General features: G+C 42.8%; 1 protein-coding gene across 4 annotated transcripts in view; it reads right to left on the reverse strand.

Moving 5' to 3' along the window:
- Positions 1-3,191: 3,191 nt before the first annotated feature.
- The window catches only part of FOXJ2 (forkhead box J2), a 28,072-nt gene continuing 11,210 nt past the window's right edge, over positions 3,192-20,053 (reverse strand). For 3 of the 4 annotated variants that reach the window (XM_065848710.2, XM_065848707.2, XM_071815128.1), the window contains 10 exons: positions 14,333-14,685; positions 13,735-13,809; positions 11,685-11,753; positions 11,174-11,314; positions 10,572-10,770; positions 8,337-8,648; positions 7,838-7,939; positions 7,187-7,387; positions 6,349-6,447; positions 3,192-5,747 (listed from right to left, as the gene is read on the reverse strand). In XM_065848710.2, the coding sequence (XP_065704782.1) occupies positions 5,659-5,747; positions 6,349-6,447; positions 7,187-7,387; positions 7,838-7,939; positions 8,337-8,648; positions 10,572-10,770; positions 11,174-11,314; positions 11,685-11,753; positions 13,735-13,809; positions 14,333-14,665 (1,620 nt within the window). In that variant the 5' untranslated portion in view covers positions 14,666-14,685 and the 3' untranslated portion in view covers positions 3,192-5,658. The remainder of the gene's footprint in view (positions 5,748-6,348; positions 6,448-7,186; positions 7,388-7,837; positions 7,940-8,336; positions 8,649-10,571; positions 10,771-11,173; positions 11,315-11,684; positions 11,754-13,734; positions 13,810-14,332; positions 14,686-20,053) is intronic. The other variant, XM_071815141.1, reaches the window with a different exon arrangement.

The raw sequence follows: 20,053 nt of genomic DNA on the forward strand, positions 1-20,053 counted from the left end.
TACAACGTAAAAACAACCTGTGGCTATTGTGGGACAATATGATGAGAATGCTAACAGACTGATATATTGATTGTTACTCTGATCAAGAAATGCAGGGAATTAATTTAAGTCTTAATAGGCTATGATCTTTTTGTCATACATGTACCATTTGTGAAATTAAATTTTGATTTTTTATTTGCAATCTACATCCTTGTAAATTGCACTAGCTGATTTTTTTTTTTAACAGCACAGCTTTTGGCATGTCTAAATGTAAATTGATGCAGAACCTGCAAGTCTTTAACATCAGGTCACAGACCATACTTGTAGTTGGTCTGATCCTACATACTTGCACAGTTTTTGTTGATGGTTCTGGGAAGTCTCATAAAGCTGTAGTGGCCTGGTGTGAAGATAACAATTGGCATTATTATGTAAAATTTATTGTAGGTTCAACCCAATTAACAGAACTTGGCGCAGCTTTACATTAGAGCTTTTTAAGGAGGAATCTCTAAATTTTATTCGTGATTCTGAGTACGGAGTCAAGGTCCAACACACGTATCTGATTCTGAACTGTTGTTTGTTTTTGTTTTTTTAAACAAAAAGGGGGGGAAAATAGGGAAAAGACCACAAAATCAATTGTCAAAAGCATTGTATATGATGAATCACTTATATCTAAGTGATGCAGCCTAAATTTGCCCTGTGATGAAACACTTTGCAAGTATGACCCAAAACCATGCTAAATCAGAAAGAACCTACATTAGTTATGGTCAAATCACTAGTTAATGGTAAATGGAAAAGGCCACATCAATTGATAACCTGGGGAAAAGGTTATGCTTGTGTCATTACAGGCCGAGGATTGAAGTGGATTCAACAAAGATTCAACGGATGCAGATGGACAGGAGAGAGATAAGTTGTGAGGACTGTTTCAGATGTAAACCACGGATCCTAATTCAGCGTTATAGATGCTCACAGACCTGGTGGTCTAGAAGCCCATTAGCAAGCAGGTGGTGTACCTTCTGTGGAGAATGGCAATTTGAGCAAACAGCAGGAGAGCCAAAAGGGCGATATTACACTTAGATAGTCCATGCAAAAATTAGGTCAAATTATGAGACATTCCTACCATAGTACCTACTGCACTTCTTCTCCCTAGTCTAGTGGCTGGTAAAGCTTTAGGAGACATATCAAAGTTAAGCTATTGGTCTTTTAAACAGGCTAATCTAACTTATGAGATACTAACTCAACAGTAGATGTTGATGGTATTAGGCATGTTATACTTCAAAATCATGTTGCTATAGATTTTTGTTATTGTAAGAACATGGTTGTGATTAATTTAAGAGAAAGATGTTGTATTAACATGTTTAATCATTCTGGATCTATCCATAGTACTTTAGACAAACTAACCCAGCACGTTAATAAGATTGTCATAGTAGAATTAGGGTTTGACAAATGGTGGGTAGTTGTTTGATCTTACGTAAGGCTTAGCTACGTTATATGTAACTGTAATCATTGTTGTTAATCATATGTTGTATGCTGCAGTGTATTTCAATGATGATTCAGCGCGTTGTAAACAAGGCCTGGCTGGTTCAAAAACAAAAAGGGAGAACTGTGGGAGATTTGAGGGATTTTCTTGAGGTTGTTGTGTGGATGGGCTTCTATTAGATGGAGATTTATTTCTGAACTAGCCAAAGGAATCTCAAGGCCAGTCCGAAGGCTGAAAAACAGCACCCTGAAAAACAGCAGTGAGACTCGGGCGCATGGACAGCTTGTGAACATGGACAATATCCAATCAGCTAACGCATGCTTGGAGCGTGGACGCGTGATCAGGAAATAACTGCATATATAAGGAGGCTTGTTTCTGTAATAAATGGCTTTGCTTGAATTCACATTGGATTGTGTGGAGTCCATGAGTTTTCGCCCTCGCAGAAAGGGACAACAGAGTTTATTGGACTGTGCAGGTATGATGGTCTGGTACAACACACCCCTAGGAGTACAAAGCTTTGGTGGACACTGGTGCTCAGTGCACGACAATCCCCTCAAACTATTAAGGAACACAATCCATCAGTATTTCTGTAATGACTGGGGGACAGTTGTAGAGGCTGAAATGAGCCTAACTGGGAAAAACTGGCAAAAGCATCCCATTGTGACTGGCCCAGATGCTCTGCGCATCCTTGGCATAGACTACCTCAGGAGAGGGTATTTTAAGGACCCAAAAGGGTATAGATGGGCATTTGTTACAGCAGCTGTGGACACTGAGAATATTGAACAGCTGTCTGTTTTGCCTGATCTCTCAGACAACGCTTCTGTTGTAGAACTGCTGATAGCTGACGATCAGCAGGTGCCAACTGCTACCACAACGGTGCATCACGGCAAATCACACCAATTGAGACTCTTTGATTCCTATCCAGAAGTTGATTCATCAACTAGAAAGTCAGGTTGTGATCAGTGAGACTCGCTCACCTTTCAACAGCCCAACTTGGCCAGTGCATGGGTATAGTGACAAGTGGAGACTAACTATAGACTATCGTGGCCTGAATGCAGTTATGCCACCAAGTGCTGCTGTGTCTGACGTGTTAGAATTGCAATTTGAACTGGAGTCAAAGGCAGCCAAGTGGTATGGTACAATTGACATCGCTAATGCATTTTTCTCTATTCCTTTAGGGGCAGAGTGCAGGCTGCAGCTTGCTTTCACCTGGAGGGGCATCCAGTACATGTGGAATCACTTGCCCCAGGGGTGGAAACACAGTCCTACCATCTGCCATGGACTGGTTCAAACCACGCTGGAGCAAGGTAAAGCTCCAGAACACTTGCAATATATTGATGACATCATCGTATGGGGTGACACAGCAAAAGAAGTCTTCAAGAAAGGTGAGAGAATAATTCAGATTCTTTTAAATGCTGGTTTTGCCATAAAATGAAGCAAGGTCAAGGGACTGGCACAAGAGATCCAGGTTTTAGGAATAAAATGGCAAGATGGGCGTCATCAGATCCCAATGGATGTGATAAATGAAACTGCAGCTATGCCTCCATCTACTAATAAAAAGGAGACACAGACTTTCTTGGGTGCTGTAGGTTTTTGGAGAATGCATATTCCTGACTACAGCCAGATGGTGAGCCCTCTCTGTTCAGTGACTCAGAAAAAGAACCATTTCGAGTGGGGTCCTGAACAACGACACTGGGGGAGGGGGCAGGGGAAATCAATACTGGCACCAGAAGAGTTAAACCATAAACATTCACTTTTTCTTTTTATTAAGAAAGCATGCACAAAAATAAACTTGTGAGACCACGCCCCTCTTTCCCTGACCACTGGAACAAAGTGCAAGGGGCCACACCATGCTGGAGGGGACACCCCACGCTGCAAGGGTCTGCAGGACCCTCTCCAGAACAGGCTGCCTTGCTTTCCCCTCCCTTCCCCTCCTCACAGGCTGGTACCCAAGCACCCTGCAGAGCTCCACGCCACCCACCCGATGCCTTCCCACCCATTAACAACACACATTTATTTCAGGGGCAGAGGAACGAGGCTAATTTGCACACTGACCGGCATGTATTTACATATGCAAATGAGGCACAACTTAATATGCAAATGATGTGAATATGCAAATTATGGGCACTTGGATACGCGAAGGAGCCATCTTGTTTTCAGACTTCTACAGGGCCGTCTCTCAGCAACATCCTCTGCAAAGCATGAACTGGCATCTACCAGAGGCTGTCTCTGGCACCACTTTCCACATAAACCCAACACACCTGCTTCCAAGTTCTATCATTCTCATCCTGAGGCAGCAGAGATAACAACTGACTCCATGTTGTAGTTGTCTGGGATTCCTCATTTCTCTTGGAAACACTCAGTGATGAACTCCCCCCCCAAACACACACTTTAAAAAGAAAAAAAAAAGTCTCATCACCCCTGCAACACAATGAGACACTGTCCACTTCCCTGACAAAGATCCAATTGGTCTATTCCTACAGCAAATTTAAAAAGCAGTACTAGTTCCCTATCCTCCTGCAGTCAGAGTAGAGGTTGTAACTCCCCTGCTCCAGGTCTGTCAAACAGCCATGATGTTTTATTTCCAGCTTGGTTCTCTTCACTGGTAAACAGGAAATATGGGTGGGGGGAAGGTTTTATTAAGAGGAAACAAGAGGTTTGACGGAACAGAGCCATACCAGAAAAAAAGGGAAACACAGGACACAGCTTCGGGGAGGAGGCATCTCAACATTCACTCCTGCTCCAGAACCTTTTCCACCTTCCTGATTTGCAAGTGCTGACAAAACTCATCCTTCTGGATTTACCCTAGATTCCATCATCTCCCCAGCTGAACTACAAGGGGTCTGACCCACCCTTTTCCCTCTTATACAACACTCTTTGGCTGTTCAGTTTAAAAATCTGCCCCCACTTCATCCTCTCTCTTCTAATGCACCTCTTAAAAAAAAACCCACACTTGTGAGGGCCACCCACTTACTTGACCAGAGGGTCCAGCCCCTTGACCTCTAAGTCCTCTAATTCACCTCCACTCTGAGCAGCAGCTTCCTCTTCCCACCATCAGCCTATTCGCGAAGTGGGAACCACTGACTGAGAACTGGCACCTATACAACAAGGCTCCTGTTGCTGGCACTCTCAAACCACAGGCAAGGACAGTCTTCAAAGAAATACGAGGGGCAGAGGGCCAAATAACAATGGAACAAATGCTGATGGAAGAAAACTTCCAAATTTGCATATGCAAGTAAGAGCCTCACTACATATTTTGAAGAAGGGCTTGAAGGGGTGGGAGGTGAAATTAAAAGCTCTGGAAAACAGAATTCGCTGAATCACATGTGACACCCCTGACTGCTTTGTTTACTTGATGGGTATGTAAGCTTCACCTGGAGACTGCAAAGGCAGTGTAGAAACAGTTCAGGATTCCTTCAGAATCTCTCTCAGTCCTCACAGATAGCACTGCATTCTGAAACCCAACTTCTCTGCTGAAACACCATCTCTGCTACATTTTCCGTTCTCCAAACTCAGGTCTACCCTCCCAGCTGAAGCTCCCCCTGCCCTCAGGGACTAACCTCTCTCTGTGCTTGGAAACTGTAATTATTTTCTTGCTTTTCCTGCTCACGCAAGGAAGTTCATGGAGATAAGATCACCCCTCCAGTGTCCCTTTAGCCCCCTGACCTTTACGACATTTATGAAACAACATAACTACAGGCTCCCAGGGTCCACTAGGCTCTCTCACTCCAGTAGCCAATACAACAGATTCACCGGCCACCTTGAAGGGAAAGAGGGATTGTTAAACGCAAAATGATGAGGGAAAGATGCACTCGAGGATTCAGCCTTCCGAGGTCTTTTCATGGCACCAAGGACCCATCTTTCCACCCTCCACAGGGCACCACACAACATGAAAGAGCCAATCTGATGCATCAGAGGCCACCAGAGGCGGGGGAGAGCTGTGCTCAATTATTGGTAATAATAATAATAATAATAACAATAATAATAATAAACAAAAGAAGAAAAAGAAGATAAAACAGGACGCAAGGAAGGATTATCTTCGGCAGCATCTTGCGGTGGCTTCTCTGGCGGAGATAGAGAATATATATCTATATACAGACAAGGCAGGGAGGCTGGGGAGGGTGGTGCTGGCACCATTCACCCCATGTCCCCCTCCCCTCCCACGTCCTTCACGAAGGACGGGCTATCGAGTCTGTAACTTGCTAGGTGATCAAGTCCCAGTCGAAATCATCGGGGATTTCCTCATTGGCACCTGGAGGAGGCCCTGGAGGCCGAGGGACCAGATGGTGAGCTGAGTCAAAAATGAAGACAAAAAAAAAAAAAAAAAAGACAAGACAGGAAAGACAAGAGAGAGTTAGTATAAAAAATGTCACGCTTTTTCACAGTGGGCCCTTGGGCAAAAGAACACATAAGGGATTCCAGTTTTCTCCCTTCCAAAAATCTAACAAGCAAGAACACTACTGTCATGAATTTATCCCTGTCACACAGCACCTACCAATGTCTGCAGGTGGTCTGCTACAAAATTCTCCACAGCAGCTTCTACCAAGGTTAAGTTTCAGTCTCCTTAACTTTCCTTACAACTGTCTGCTGATAGAGCAAAAAGGACTTAATCAAAAGAAGTTTCTCATGTAAAGTTGCCTTCAAGCAACCAACTGAGGGTGAGGCTGAGCTAGAGGACTATTTGTGTGAAGTGGAAGAAATGAGGCCACTGAAATCCTAAACCATGCCAAAGCTATGGCAGAGCCCTAAATGGAGGGTCCCTTGCACTGCAAGCTTCCTTTCTACCCTCAGTGCTCCATTTGATTAGTAAGTGCTTAGAGAAATGCACAAAGGGCTTGGGAACTGGTTCTTCAATGTTCATTGGTATAATATGCCTTACTGTCACCCCTTACCTGGGCGATTATATCCTGGAGAGTCCTGGGTGGACATCTGGTACATAGGAGATGGCCCGGAGAAGAGATGGGGAGGCTGGGGCTGACCATAGGAGTTCACTGTGAAAGGAATAAAAAAACCAAAACCAACAAACCTGTTAATGTTCTGGTCTGATGTCTTGGCCCTGACTGAGTGGCAGCTCAGCCACAGAGCAACTCACTCAGACCCATGGGATACTGAGGAGATGTTCAGCTGTTGGGTCCTAACTGCAAGCTATAGCTTGGTCAGGGATCTTGTTCTTGGAACCAGCAGGAGTTTATCTATTATTGTAAAATAAGAAGATGTTCATCCAGAAACACCACAAGCTGGCTCGATATAATCCATTTAGTTCAGTACTACATCACAGTTGTATCAAGACCATGATATCCTCTGTGCTCTACTCCTACTCCTTGTCCAGTTAGTATTTCTGCAACATTGGGTACAAGAGATTTCTTCTTTACACCTCCTACAGCTTCTGCCACCTGGAACAGCAACCTCTTTACCTTGCCATTCCTTTTGGTTGGTAACCTACAAACACCACCACCTCCTTCTCCTTTTATGGGTTTACCTTTTAAATGTATTTCTGCCTGGAGAAGTTGCCTGTCAATGCTATGCATCACATAATAACAGTCTGTCTAGGCCACAGACATAGGACAGCCTAATTCTTTAAAGCCAGAGGAAGCTGAGTTGCTACAAACGGTTGACAGCCCAGCCCTGGGTTGCTCAGTGCTACATTGCCTGGGAAGGCAGGAAGTAGTTTAGGATATTCATAGAATTGGGCCTTTATTTACAAGTCACTTTAGTCTCCATCTTCATTACCTTGGTTCATAGATTGCTCCTGTTTGCCACTGTTCAGGGCACAGGAATCAGAGATTCGGGGGGTCTGCTGTGGGCCAACCAGATGAGGGAGTTGACCAGTCTGGGTAAGGAAGTGATTAAGGGAGTCACAGAGGTTGGCAATATGGTGCTGATCCAGTGTCCAGTTCTTCCGCTCAGCCTGGCGCAGACTCTCCATCAGCTCTGCAGGGGATAAAGGGCAATGTCAAACACAGTACTCACACTGTGGTCTTCCCTGCAAAGAGTTTCTGTCTTCTGCCTCTAAATCCTACCTTCTTCCCACAAACCCAACTTCATTGCTTTGAATCTGTCACCAAACTCCTGGAGAACTCCATATCTAGGATACTGTCTCACTGACTCAAGTAGGGGAGGGAAGAGTAGGAGGGAAAAATTTCAGTTAGATTTCTGACATACTTTTATGAATTAATTCCCCCTGCCCCAAATTCTTGCAGTGTCCAAGCACTTCAGGGTCTTTAACAGAACCTCATTTTACAAATAGAAGAGCTGAGTCACTGAGAAACTCATGCATTTGACACAATTACATTGAAAAAAAGATCTGGCCACAGCACTCACATATTCTAGACTACAGCCCTAGTCAGAGTCACTAGATCTAGCCACTAGGCCAACACTGACCTGAGAATTGGGAGTGTTCAATGCTAGACCAGTTCAGCCGGTTTACCATCTTGAAGCTTTCCTTCAGGGAATCAATGTTGGAGCACCAATCAGGGGGAAATGCTGCAATGAAATGGGGACAAGATTATTCCAATACCGACGGCTCCTTCCCTCCATTCCTTATTATAAAATGGTTGGCCCCTCTTCACCATCTTTGGCCTAATGCTACAATAGCTAGACATCCTTTCTCCCTTGGAAGACCAAGGATGGGGTCTTTTTCATTTAGCCCCTGCCTTTATCCTGCATCCCTAAAGAGAATTCCAAACCCAGTGTGGATGTATCCTCCTTTCTTTCAGTAAGGAAGCAACTTCCCCCTCAGATTTCAGTCATAACTGGCCTTTGCCCTTTTTCCACATACAACACACGCACTACATAGTAAAAGCTCACTTGTGGCATTTCTGTCTGGGGACTCTTCTCTGCTGCCTTTTCCCCAGCTGTTCTTTTCATCACCCTGACTCACCAAAGCCAGCATTGTTGATTGAAGCCTGCGACTGCTGCTGCTGCTGGTGCGGCTGCTGCTGTGGGTGGGAGTGCGGGTGATGTTGATGCTGGTGGTAGCCTCCATGCTGCATTGGGGGTGGGTGCATGGACATCACTGGTGGAGGGCCATAACCTTCACCACCCTGCTGCTTCCCCCCTTGGGATGGACAACCCTCTGGAGTTGGAGTGTGGAGTGGGGGAGCAGCACCCACTGATGAGGGACCTTGCTGCTGCTGGTACATGTAGTAGTTGTGGTTGGAGGGCTGCATGTCACCAAGGAGAGAAGAGAAGCCTGCCAAGTAGGGGGGAAAAAAAAAAAAAAAAAAAAGAGGAGGGAGCTTTAAGAGCTGCCAGGATCAGACCTCTGCTTAAATTATCCATCTCTAATTTCACACTGCCTATTCTGCTATTTATGAAGCTTTTGGAGTGCCCTCTGCAGGCTGCCAACAACTATCACCTGCACAGTTATGCCCTCACTGTGCTCCAGATTCTCTTCAAAACAAAAGGCCCTACAACAAAGCCCCAGCAGGATTTAAACTTCTAGTAGAGAGTTAGGCACTTAAATTCCTCCCTGGATTTTCCCTGTATTTATCAAAGTAACCCATGCTTTCCTGAAATTTCACACACGTGCTGTTTTCTTAGAAATGACCATTAAGCAAACAACAAAACACTTAGAAACCAGATAACTTGATAACTCTGACTTGCTGTTTCCAAAAGCTCTCTTCAGTTCCTGTCTTACAAGCAGTTTGGTCAGGAACCTTCACAGTTTTTCTCACAGAGATCATTAGAGGTCACACATTCTACTGCTTGTATTCACACAGCACATTACATGCATCAGGGCTCCTTTATTACTTTCATTCCTCTTGACACAGTGGGAGTCTTATTTCTGTCCTCTTGTATTTCAGGTATCCCACTACATGGAATGGCATCAGGTGTTCTCCACTCTTCCCCACATCAGGAACTTGGCATCTCTCTTAGGTCTCCTTCCCCAGTTCATTCTCCCCTTACATTGGGGAATCTCCGTGAAAAATCACAGTGAAAGGCATTACAAGCCACTAAACTAAGCTACCTATTTCTTACTTTGAACACCCTTACTTGGCCATCTGCAAGCAAGCTTCAGTTTTCCACTATATCCAAAATCAATCCTCAGAGCATCCTACTACTGTGACGGGGCAAAAGGATGAATACTGCCATCCTGACTCAAACACTGCCCACAAAATTTCCTCCAAAATTACAAGTTTTCCTAGACTACCTTACAGTGGAAGACTTGGGGGGAAAAAAAAAAAATTCTGCTGCTAAGCTTTTACAAACAGAGGTACACACTCAGCCAAGGTTCTTCTCTACATATGGCTACATACGTGTAGCTTGCTTATTCTACAACATCTCACACAACAGGCTCCTACTAGGAATCTCAAGTGCCAGCATAACGAAAGCAGTAAAAGTAAAACAAGATTATTTTACTGAAGTTCAGGTCAGTTCAGGAGGCTCTTCCTAGAGTAGCAAACTTCGCCTACACTATATCATGCTTGACAACAGAGACAAGAGGCTCATCTAACAATATATTCCCCTTTTTACACCAGACTAATATTTAGAAGAGAGTTTAAAGGCAGGACAACTGGAGGTTTTTCTGGAGTGTTTTCTGTGGACAACCCATCCCTACAGCCGTTCTGCCCTCTGGTGGCTGCTCCCCCAGACTCCAAAAAGGCAAGCTGTGAATGGAGCTGCAGGCTTGCTCTCTTCTGTGCTCCAAATCCATAAAACTCAATTCTCCAATGCCTTGTACAATCCTAGTTTTACCAGATCTGAGCAATAATGACTCTCCACTCTCCTTCTGGAGAAATTCTACATATAACAGTCCCCTCCCTCTTTTGGTTCCTAGCCTGATAGATTGTGAATACTTCTCTGACATGCTTTTCTTCAGGACCTCATTTTGCTAAGCTTCTGCCATTTTAGTATTTGCTTTTATATCAACACAAGGTATTCTTAAATCATTATCCTCTTTATTCTGAGACAAGTAGGGAGAGCAATAGATAAAGGACATGCAGATCTCTTATCTGGTCCTGGCAGAAATAAAGACAACATGCCAAAGAAGAAAAGTCTGTTTGCACAGGCTCCTAAACAAGGAAACATCTGAAAGATACCAAGGACAGATCAAGTCAACAACAGTGTGTGGGCAGATATTTCCCCACCTGACATGATACGTATAGTTACTCACCGTGCTGAGACGAAGATGATTTCTCCAGCATGGATTTATAGAGATTTCGGAAGGACCAGCTGAGGTCCTGGAAGTTGATCTCAGAGTAGGAGAACTTGAAGTCATGATTGGCACTGTACAGCGGGGACGGCACATCAGCCCCTTCACGGCCCTGCCCCCCTGCTACAGTAGAGGCAACATCCACAGGCCCTGCACCCTGCTAAGGAAGTCAGACGTAATGACTTTAGATTGTACTTGGTTTTGTAACTTGAGACCAGGATCCAGAGACTAGATACAGGTAGAACAGGTACTGGCAACCCATATCACTGAGCTCATCTTCCAACAAATCTTCCCAAATACCATATTCCTTGAGGAAAACCAATCACCACCTTCTCCCTCTAGAGCACACTGGCTCCAGTTTTTTCTTCAGCTATCTAATACTGTTATACCTTTATTCTTATCCCCATCCAGCCCTTTGTTAAAATTCACTTCCTATTTTTTGACTCTATATCACCATTTTCACAATTCCCTCTCTTCTCACCACTTCGCTTTTCCATTCACACTCTCCTCCCCCTCTCACTTTTCCCTACCATAAGGTTTGTACCCTTTACTCAGCTGCTCACCTGACTGTAGTTAGTAATGGGGGTGGTGGTCTGTAGTGACAGCTGAGGAGTAGCCTCAGGTGGCAAAGAGGCTTCTGTGCTAACTGGAACAGCCCCTCGGGGGCTTTTACTGGCCTCTTGCTCTGGCGAGTCTTGTGGTATCTGTGGATGGGGAAGAAAGAGAAAAGGAAAGGAGCAGAAATGAAGAACATAGGGAAAAGTGAAACTGCAGATGGGAAGCCAGCTCCCCCACTGTGGAAGTTCATGGCTTAGAAAAGAGGAGAAATGGGTCTTAGTCACTGAAGAGCCAGGATAGAGGACTTTAAACAAGATCAACTTTGCTACTGAACAACAGCAGCAACAACAGCCAACTGGCAGGATATACATGCTAGTTCATTCAGCCCTAGCCTTTTTTATCCCCATCTGTACACCCTGCCCCCAAAATGATACCATGGTCTGGTGCTGGAGGGACTCCCTGGAACAAGAAGGGAATTTCCCCCACTCCATGCTGTCTGGAAAAAACAACACTCACGTCATCATCTGGAGGATGCCGTCTCTTGCGAGATATATCTGGACATGTATCTATTGTCCAATAAGAGCCCTGGAAAGAAGACCAATTGGTGAATGTATGATTAAATCAGAGAGCTTCCTGAAGCAGGGAGTTACCCACTAAAAGAATGCAGCATCAACCAAACATTACTACCACAAGGACCACCCTCCAGAACATCAGACAACTGAGACTTGGGTGTTGCAAAGAGATTCCCCTCTTGCATTGGGTTGTATTGAACAATGAGGTTGGATGCTACTGGTGGAAGGCAGAATGCTCTACATTTCCACCACTTCAAGACAGGACACCATGAAGAACAAAGGATGTCTTGATCCAAGATAGGTCAATTCTTGTGGGCATGCACAGCCCTTTCAGTACCTTCCTCACAACACAAATTTGTTATTGGCTAATGAGAACCAACTCAATGTTTAGATTGGGCAAAAACAGCTAGAAGTATCACTCTTTGTCCATGCTTGTGAGACTCCACTTTGAGTACTGTACCCATCTGGGGGGTTCCCAGTGCAAGACAGATACTGACACGCTAGAATGCATCAAAAGAGGGGTCACCATGATGGCTAAGAACCAAAACACATGATATACAAGCAGTTCACATAAAGAGATCTGTTTAGCCCAGACAAGAGAAGGCTAAGGGGATCTAACCACTGTCTTCAACTGTGTAAAGAGACTATAAAGAAGAATAAAACTCTTCTCAAAAATACACAGCACAAGAAACAGAGGCAACAAACACAAGTTGCAGCAAGGGAAATTACAACCAGATATAAATAAATAATTATTCACAATGATGGTGGTGCAGCACTGGAATAAATGCCCAGTTGTGGTATCTCCATCCTTGGAGACATTCAAAACTCAACGAAGACATCAACAACCCAATCTAACTGTCCCTTTTTGGGAGGAGAGTGGGGGTGCATGTTGACCTCCAGATGTCCCTTTCAACATAAAATAGTCTATAATTTTGTCTGCTGTTTTCTGAATAAGTATAAAGAGAACCCCACAGTGTGATTTAGCCCATTTTAACCTCCAATCCGAATAATCAGTGACAAGCACAGGCCAGGTTTTCATTATAAACCCAGCTGAACATGTCAATGAACACCTGCAAACATATATCCTGAAATCAGTTAGGATTTGCTGGAATAAGCCATATAATAAATTGTATTTTTGAGCAGTGATCTTCAAAGATATACTACTTCCATTTATAGATGCCAACTGAGCACCACCTAGTCCTTTAAATATAACTTGAAGTAAAAGGCTTGAGCAAGTGGCGCTTTCTGGTAACTTTAGGATGGGGGAGGAGGAGACAATCTTTCTGTTTAAATACATAGGTTCTTGTCCCCATCATCTCCTCCTGCTTGTTTGTGGGGTTTTTTTAACAGTAATAATATCTGTATACCAAGATGCCAAGTCTTGGTTTTGCTAGCAATTACCTTTACAATCTCTATATACTAACAGAATTTTATTAGCCCTTACTTAGCCAAAAAATTCCTACATTCCTGAGTTTTACTTGTCAATGACTTCTGCAGATTCAAACTGACAGTGATATTTTTTCCTCAACACCAAATATTTTACAGTCCAAATAGGTAGTAGTTCTGCTCTCACTTCCATTATCTTGCTTCCATGAAACCCATGATGTCACATCATAGTCCTGCCATTCACCAGCAGCCACTATGGTTTTCCATAATAGATCAAGCTGGCCTAGATCCACATTTTACACACAAAAATCAAGAAAAAGAAGCAAAACTAATAAAATATATTCAACTCCATTTTTTCCTTATTTCAGTATCTCTAAAGTTAACCAAAGATCACAGATAAAAACAATTGCTAAAACCATTAAGGTCCCCTATACCGGTTCCCTTTAAGTGAATGCTTCTGTAGCCAAAGCACTGCAGTAAATCTTACTACTGCTTCCATTTTTGCCTACACTTCAGGTTTCAAATTCCAACCATGAGTTAGAAAGGGCAACCCCGGCTTATTCTCTGCAGTTTTAAATTGCGTGCCCAGGAGCATGCACATTTCTTACCTTCCCAGGATCATCTCTCGGTCGAGGCACCTTCCGAAAACATTTATTCAGAGAGAGGTTATGACGAATAGAGTTCTGATGAGAGAATAAGAGACATAGGTAAGTGCTAAAACAAAAACATACAGCCTTCTGAGTATGTCCAAGAAACGAGTAGAGAAAACAGAAGAACGGTGCATACTCAAAAGCCAAATCTCATTACATCTACACAGAACAGAGCAGAACAGAAGCTGCGGAAGGGAAAGGGATGGATTAGGATGAATAATATGGGGCTGAACCACCTATACACTTACAGAAGGTGCAATGAAAATAGTGTGATGCAGAGGTTGCTAGTGAGGTAGGTTTTGTGGGGGGGTTCTGTTTTCTTTTTCTTGGTTGTTGTTGGTGATTTTTTTGCAGGCTCCCTCCTAAGGGGCCACCACATACAACAGAATTCTCAGAGAAAATAGGATTTCTGGCTCTGCATTTTCTCCAGTTGGTCAACTTAGTTTCACATCTGTCTTTTTATTTCGCTCAGTGAGGATATTTTGCACAGAATTAAGAAGATAAGTCTTGTAATCAGACAAAATGGGTACTTTTTGTGAGCAATGAGAGTCCTCACCTTCCAACCAATACCAGCATTTTTGTAGTAGGGAAAGTTGTCACAGATCCAACGGTAGATCTCACTAAGTGTCATCTTCTTGGCAGGTGATGAGTTGATGGCATATGTGATCAAAGTGGCATAGCTGTAGCGTGGCTTCCCATCTTGGTGCACTGCAGCCTCATCCTTACTCAGGGTGGCATTGGGATCTGTTGGTGAGCCTGGGGGACACTTTCGGGCAGCCCCTGGAGGTCCTGCTTGTGAGGAACCCCCTAATTTTTCTATAGTAGCCCTTAAAGTAAGCTGTGGCAGCCAGTCTATGGAAGTGAGGCTGCTTTCCAGGTCGGAGGCCATGATGCTGGCTGCAGGAGTACCTGTGAGAAGAGCCAAAAGAGAACTCCTGAGATATAAACAAGGTGAACCTTGAGAACAGAAGCATCCATTTGCATTCCTCTTCTGCTTCTCCCCCATGAGAAGCACCTGTGTAAAGATTATCCTACTTCATATATCTTATTCAGAGCCAGACAGAATAATCCAAAAAGGCTTATGACTGTCTCTGGAAGGACCATCCTTGCTGATATTAGCCAGGACAATGATGATGGTAACCCTGCTAGGACAGTCTTACCCAGAGCGTCCCAACTGTTCCCAGGTAAAGAACTGAGAACTAGTCAAAGGAAGTTGAGCCTTTTCAGCAGCTGTACCACATTTGCTCCATTACTATATAAGCAATATAACCTTGTGACCCTTCACCAAGAGTACCTGTGATCCAGTAGGTTGTGTCAGGTAAGAGGAAAATTATAGTTAAAAGGGAATACTCCTTCATGCCATATACAAACCACAGTTTAATTAGATCATCTGGAAAAGTCAGAACTGGGACTATCTTAATTTATGGGGAAATTTACTTCTCCCTAAGGCCTAGTCTCTCTTTTTGCATCAGGTGACATTATAATGAATACTATTCCTTAGAGCTAGGATTACATATCATTTTAAAATGCCAACATCATGCGTAGTACTGTATACAGATAATTACATCTACCATGTCAAGGTGGAACAGACTATATTAAGCTCATAATAGTTAAAGCCTTGCCTACCATAACCCGTTTTTCCTAAATATACATTTCATTGAATTAAATCTCACTTAATGCACAATGTAGTAGGCAAGTATTTTCCCCAAAACTGAGACACAAGAAAAACTTACTTGTCCAAAGTCACACAAGAAGTTTGTCACAGGGTGGAAACAGACTCAGGATCTGTCCTCTCATAAGTATTATATATTTCCCCTCACAAAAATAAAACACACATGTCCAACATTAGCTAGCACTTGTACCAAAGGTTTTCTACCTCACAGTTATTTTATATGAGGAAAATATTTAGCAGCATGAACCCATACACTTAGCACACAAGCTTGTATGCTGTCTTTTTTAGTAGTCAAGGCAAGGAGAAAGATCATAATTCTTACTCATAATTGGCTGCATCCCTATACTAGGAGCAATCCCTTAAAGTCTGGACTGAGATAGCTAAGTTTCTATGGACACAACCTGCCCTGCTCTACACTTATTCTTTCCACAAAGAGAAGAAACATGTCTTGAAGTGCTGTAAGTTCTGCATCTTTCATTTTTGAAATTAATCTTTTAATAAGATTAGATACTATCTTTAAGCATGCTAGTGCATACAAAAGGCAAATGCACAAACACATGTACACGGTCATGTAGCACATTAAGCACAGGCATACATGTAGGAGAGAACAGACCCACATGAACACACTATGCTTTTGCAAGATTCATCAGCAGACACCTCCCACTAAGTGCATCACTCAGATGAGTGGATCAGATGAGACAGGGAGACACCCATCTGCATGAATACCAATTAGATCGTCATTCTAAACATAGGTATTTGACAATAATACAGTGTGGATGCACAGATCCAGAGACAGACCAACCAGCATTTTGACACAGAAGCTCCCTGTTCTTCCCCCACAACTACATGCATTACACCTTGCACTTCTTCACTAAAGTGCTCTCACAGCACAAAAGCACTCAGAGTCTACACTCTAACACATTTGTATGTACTAAACCTTTCATTTTCATGTACGTGCTCATCACAGCTCTTAGGGCTCAAATACCTACACAACATCCCAACAAAATCCACCCCTCAATCACCACAGGCAGTGGCTACAAAGCCCTCGGCTCAGAAGGCATCTCTTACCCTGCTTCCTCATAAATAAGACAGGGTCTTATATTAATTTTTGCTCCAAAACTTCTTACTTTTTTACTTGTATGTCTGCCTGGACACTATTTAAACTGACTTTTTAATGAACTGTAAGTAGGGTTTATTTTTGGAGTAGTGCTTCTATTTGGAGCATCCTCAAAAATCCTGAAAAATCATGCTAGGGCTTATTTCGGGGTAGGTCTTATTTTCAGGGAAACAAGGTAGTTGCACAGCTAACATTATCACTCACACTCATGTGCATGTACAGACTGAAAAGTAAAATTGCAACACTATAGTAAGAGTGGAAACATACTTCTGTCTGTGGAGGAAAGGAAAAGCCCAACTGCTTTTAACTTATCTATCTACTCATCTGCCACGTTATCACATATGACAGCAATGACTGCTTGCTACACACTTGCTACACAGCTAACTAGATGATCAGAGCTGCAAAAGGCTTTCCATTATCCACCTTCCTCAAGTTGCTGATTATTGAATATAGCTCTTTCTGACTGCATTGATCTAATCTCAAACTTTTTTTTTTTTTTTTTTTATCCAGTGGGGATGGACAGACCACTGAGGTGTCCCAGTGTCTGGAACACAGCTGCATTTGCATTAGCCGTCACTAAAAGTAGTATTCAGCTTGGAAGAAAACAAACATGAACTAAGTATCAGTTGAATGCTTATTTTTGTAAGTGTGCCTCATATAAATTTTAATTTCCACAGTGCAATCAGAGAACAAATTACTGCTGCTCATCCTATGTATGTTAAACCACTATGAAATATCAGTTGTGCTACCAATACAAACCCAAAGTAAAATAAATACAAATTTCCCAGCCAGCCCCTCACTTTTAAGAGAAGCACAGAAATCCAGAATAATAGGTTACAAAAACCTATGGCAGATTAAGATACCAATCTGAAAGAACTACTTTTCAGGAAAAAAACAGCAGCTCTTTAACAACACATACACCAGACAGTAATTTAGGACAGAAATTGAAGACTTAGACCCAATAACAATCACATGGGAAATTTTGAAGTGGTGGAATAAGATTTTTTTTTTTTTTCCTTAACCTTGATCATGCCACTGGATCCTGGCAATATGGGTTCTGTAATAATCAGGCATAGTCAAAACATAGGTAAGGTGGCATTCCAGAACACTATCAGTGCAAAAATATATTTGGTGTAATTGGCTACTAAGTTATTTGAAATAATGCTTACTATAACAGCAATACTTGCTATAATTTGTACTGCGTATCCCATTTACCTGATCCAAGCAACACACCAGCTTGACACTACTTAATGGTATGATAAAACAAGACTGAAGCCAAACCAGAGCAGTTGATGATTCTTCCAACTTTCCCTTCCCAGTTCATTGCCTGTCAAACCTTCTTTCAAGCTATTATCTTATGATCCCACTCAAAGAAAAAAAAAAAAAAAAAAAACACACCACACTTATGACTAACAAACACACTGAACTAAAACCAAGAATGTTTGAAAAAGAATCCTACCACATTAGCAAACCAGAATTAACTCTGAAGAAGTAAAAAGAAAGTTGGAAGTCCAGAATTTATGATCTCTGACTTTACATAGTAAATGGTATCTGTTAATGTATTTGGCTACCTTTAAAACCAAGGGTAAGGTAGCCAAGTCATAACCACCATCAACAGCTGGAAACTGACTGCAAAGCCTTCATTTCTCAAGCACTAACTAGTTCCAGTACAACCCCAGGTCAAGACAGGGATGCAAAAATGACAGCCAAGCACTGGTCCAAAACTACAATTAAACATATGAGAATCTGTAACTCATAAAGAAATGTATTCATCATTAAAGAAAATCCTAGCATTTAATACCTTTTAATAACCACTAATCCACTTGGGACTAGTAATACTCCACTACAGCTTTCCAGGAAAGCTACTGCCTTACTTTGAACATTTGCAACTAGCAAATAAAATCTCAGGCTGAAAAAAAAAGGCAGCCTTCTCTCTATCAGATTGTACTATCCCTGCCAGACTGAAGAAATCTGCACTTTGCCTGCCCTGCTATTTTGCAAATGCTTGCTCTAAGACAGTCAGATCTTATCCAAGATCACTACTACTTATATATCGGGACTGAAAAAATGTAGGAAATGTGGGGAACAGCACAGCAAAACAGGCTTTCAAGCAGTGAGAGACATTGCTGTAGAACACCTATAAATGTAAGGCCACCTCTATTTACGTTCCTGAAACACAGATCCAGTGATCTAACTAACAATATCCACGTAATATATTCAGAAACATGCATAGCTTCTGAGGTAATGAACAAACAAAAAAACCTCAAACCCAACTAACCGGCAAAAAAAGAATCATTTGATTGCAAACTTTCTGAAACACAAAGGTGTTGGAAAACTGGCCAATCACCAACCATATAAAGTTCAACAGAGGCAAGTTCTGAATTTTGCACCTGGGACACAGCAACCCTGGTTGTACATACAGAGTGGGGGATGAGATGCTGGAAAGCAGCTCCGCAGAGAAGGATCTGGGAGTTCTGGTTGACCACAAGTTGAACATGAGCCAGCAGTGTGCCCTGGCAGCCAAGAGGGCCAACTGTGTCTGGGGGTGCATCAAGCACAGCATTGCCAGCTGGGCAAGGGAGGTGATTGTCCTGCTCTGCTCTGCACTGGTGCAGCCTCACCTGGAGCACTGTGTGCAGTTCTGGGCACCACAGGATAAAAAGGATATAAAGCTACTGAAGAGTGTCCAGAGGAGGGCTACAAAGTTGGGGAAGGGTTTGAAGAGGAAGCTGTATGAGGAGCAACTAAAGTGACCGTGTTTGTTCAGCCTGGAGGAGATTGAGGGGAGACCTCATGGCAGCTGCAGCTTCCCCACAAGGGGAGGAAGACAGGCAGGCGCTGATCTCCCTGGTGATCAATGACAGAACCCGAGGTAACGGCAGGAAGATGTGCCAGGGGAGGTTTAGGTTGGACATTAGGAAAAGGTTCTTCACCCAAAAGGTGGTGGAGCACTGGAACAGGCTCCCCAAGGAGGTGTCACAGTCCCAAGCCCGACAATGTTCAAGAAGTGACTGGACAACGCCCTCAGACACATGGTGTGAACTGTGGCATTGTCATATGCAGGGACAGGAGTTGGACTCAATGATCCTTGTGAGTTCCTTCCAACTCAGGACATTTTATGATTCTATAACACTTTGATGAAAAAATGCAATTTTGACATACTTGTGTAAACTACACATGCAAGAGACCTGTACTGCTAGACCAATACAGAAAGGGGAAAAGAATCAATTTTGCTAATTCTGGCAGAAGATAATTTTGACATTTTAACACCTGCTTTCCCTCGAAAATTAGGAGGTCTGAACTAAGAGGGCATGAACAAAATATTTAAAAATCTTATCTTCTCTAAGCAAACATCCTAACTGAGAGATATTTGTTTCATGTAAGTCATACAAAAGGATATCAATCACCCTGCATAGTCTGAAATTTTTATCCATCATTTTGGCAACTACTTGTGAGAAGCCTTCAGAAAATTTTTATCTTTCTGGAAT

Source organism: Patagioenas fasciata, chromosome 1 (assembly GCF_037038585.1).
Source record: "Patagioenas fasciata isolate bPatFas1 chromosome 1, bPatFas1.hap1, whole genome shotgun sequence".
Lineage (NCBI taxonomy): Eukaryota > Metazoa > Chordata > Aves > Columbiformes > Columbidae > Patagioenas > Patagioenas fasciata.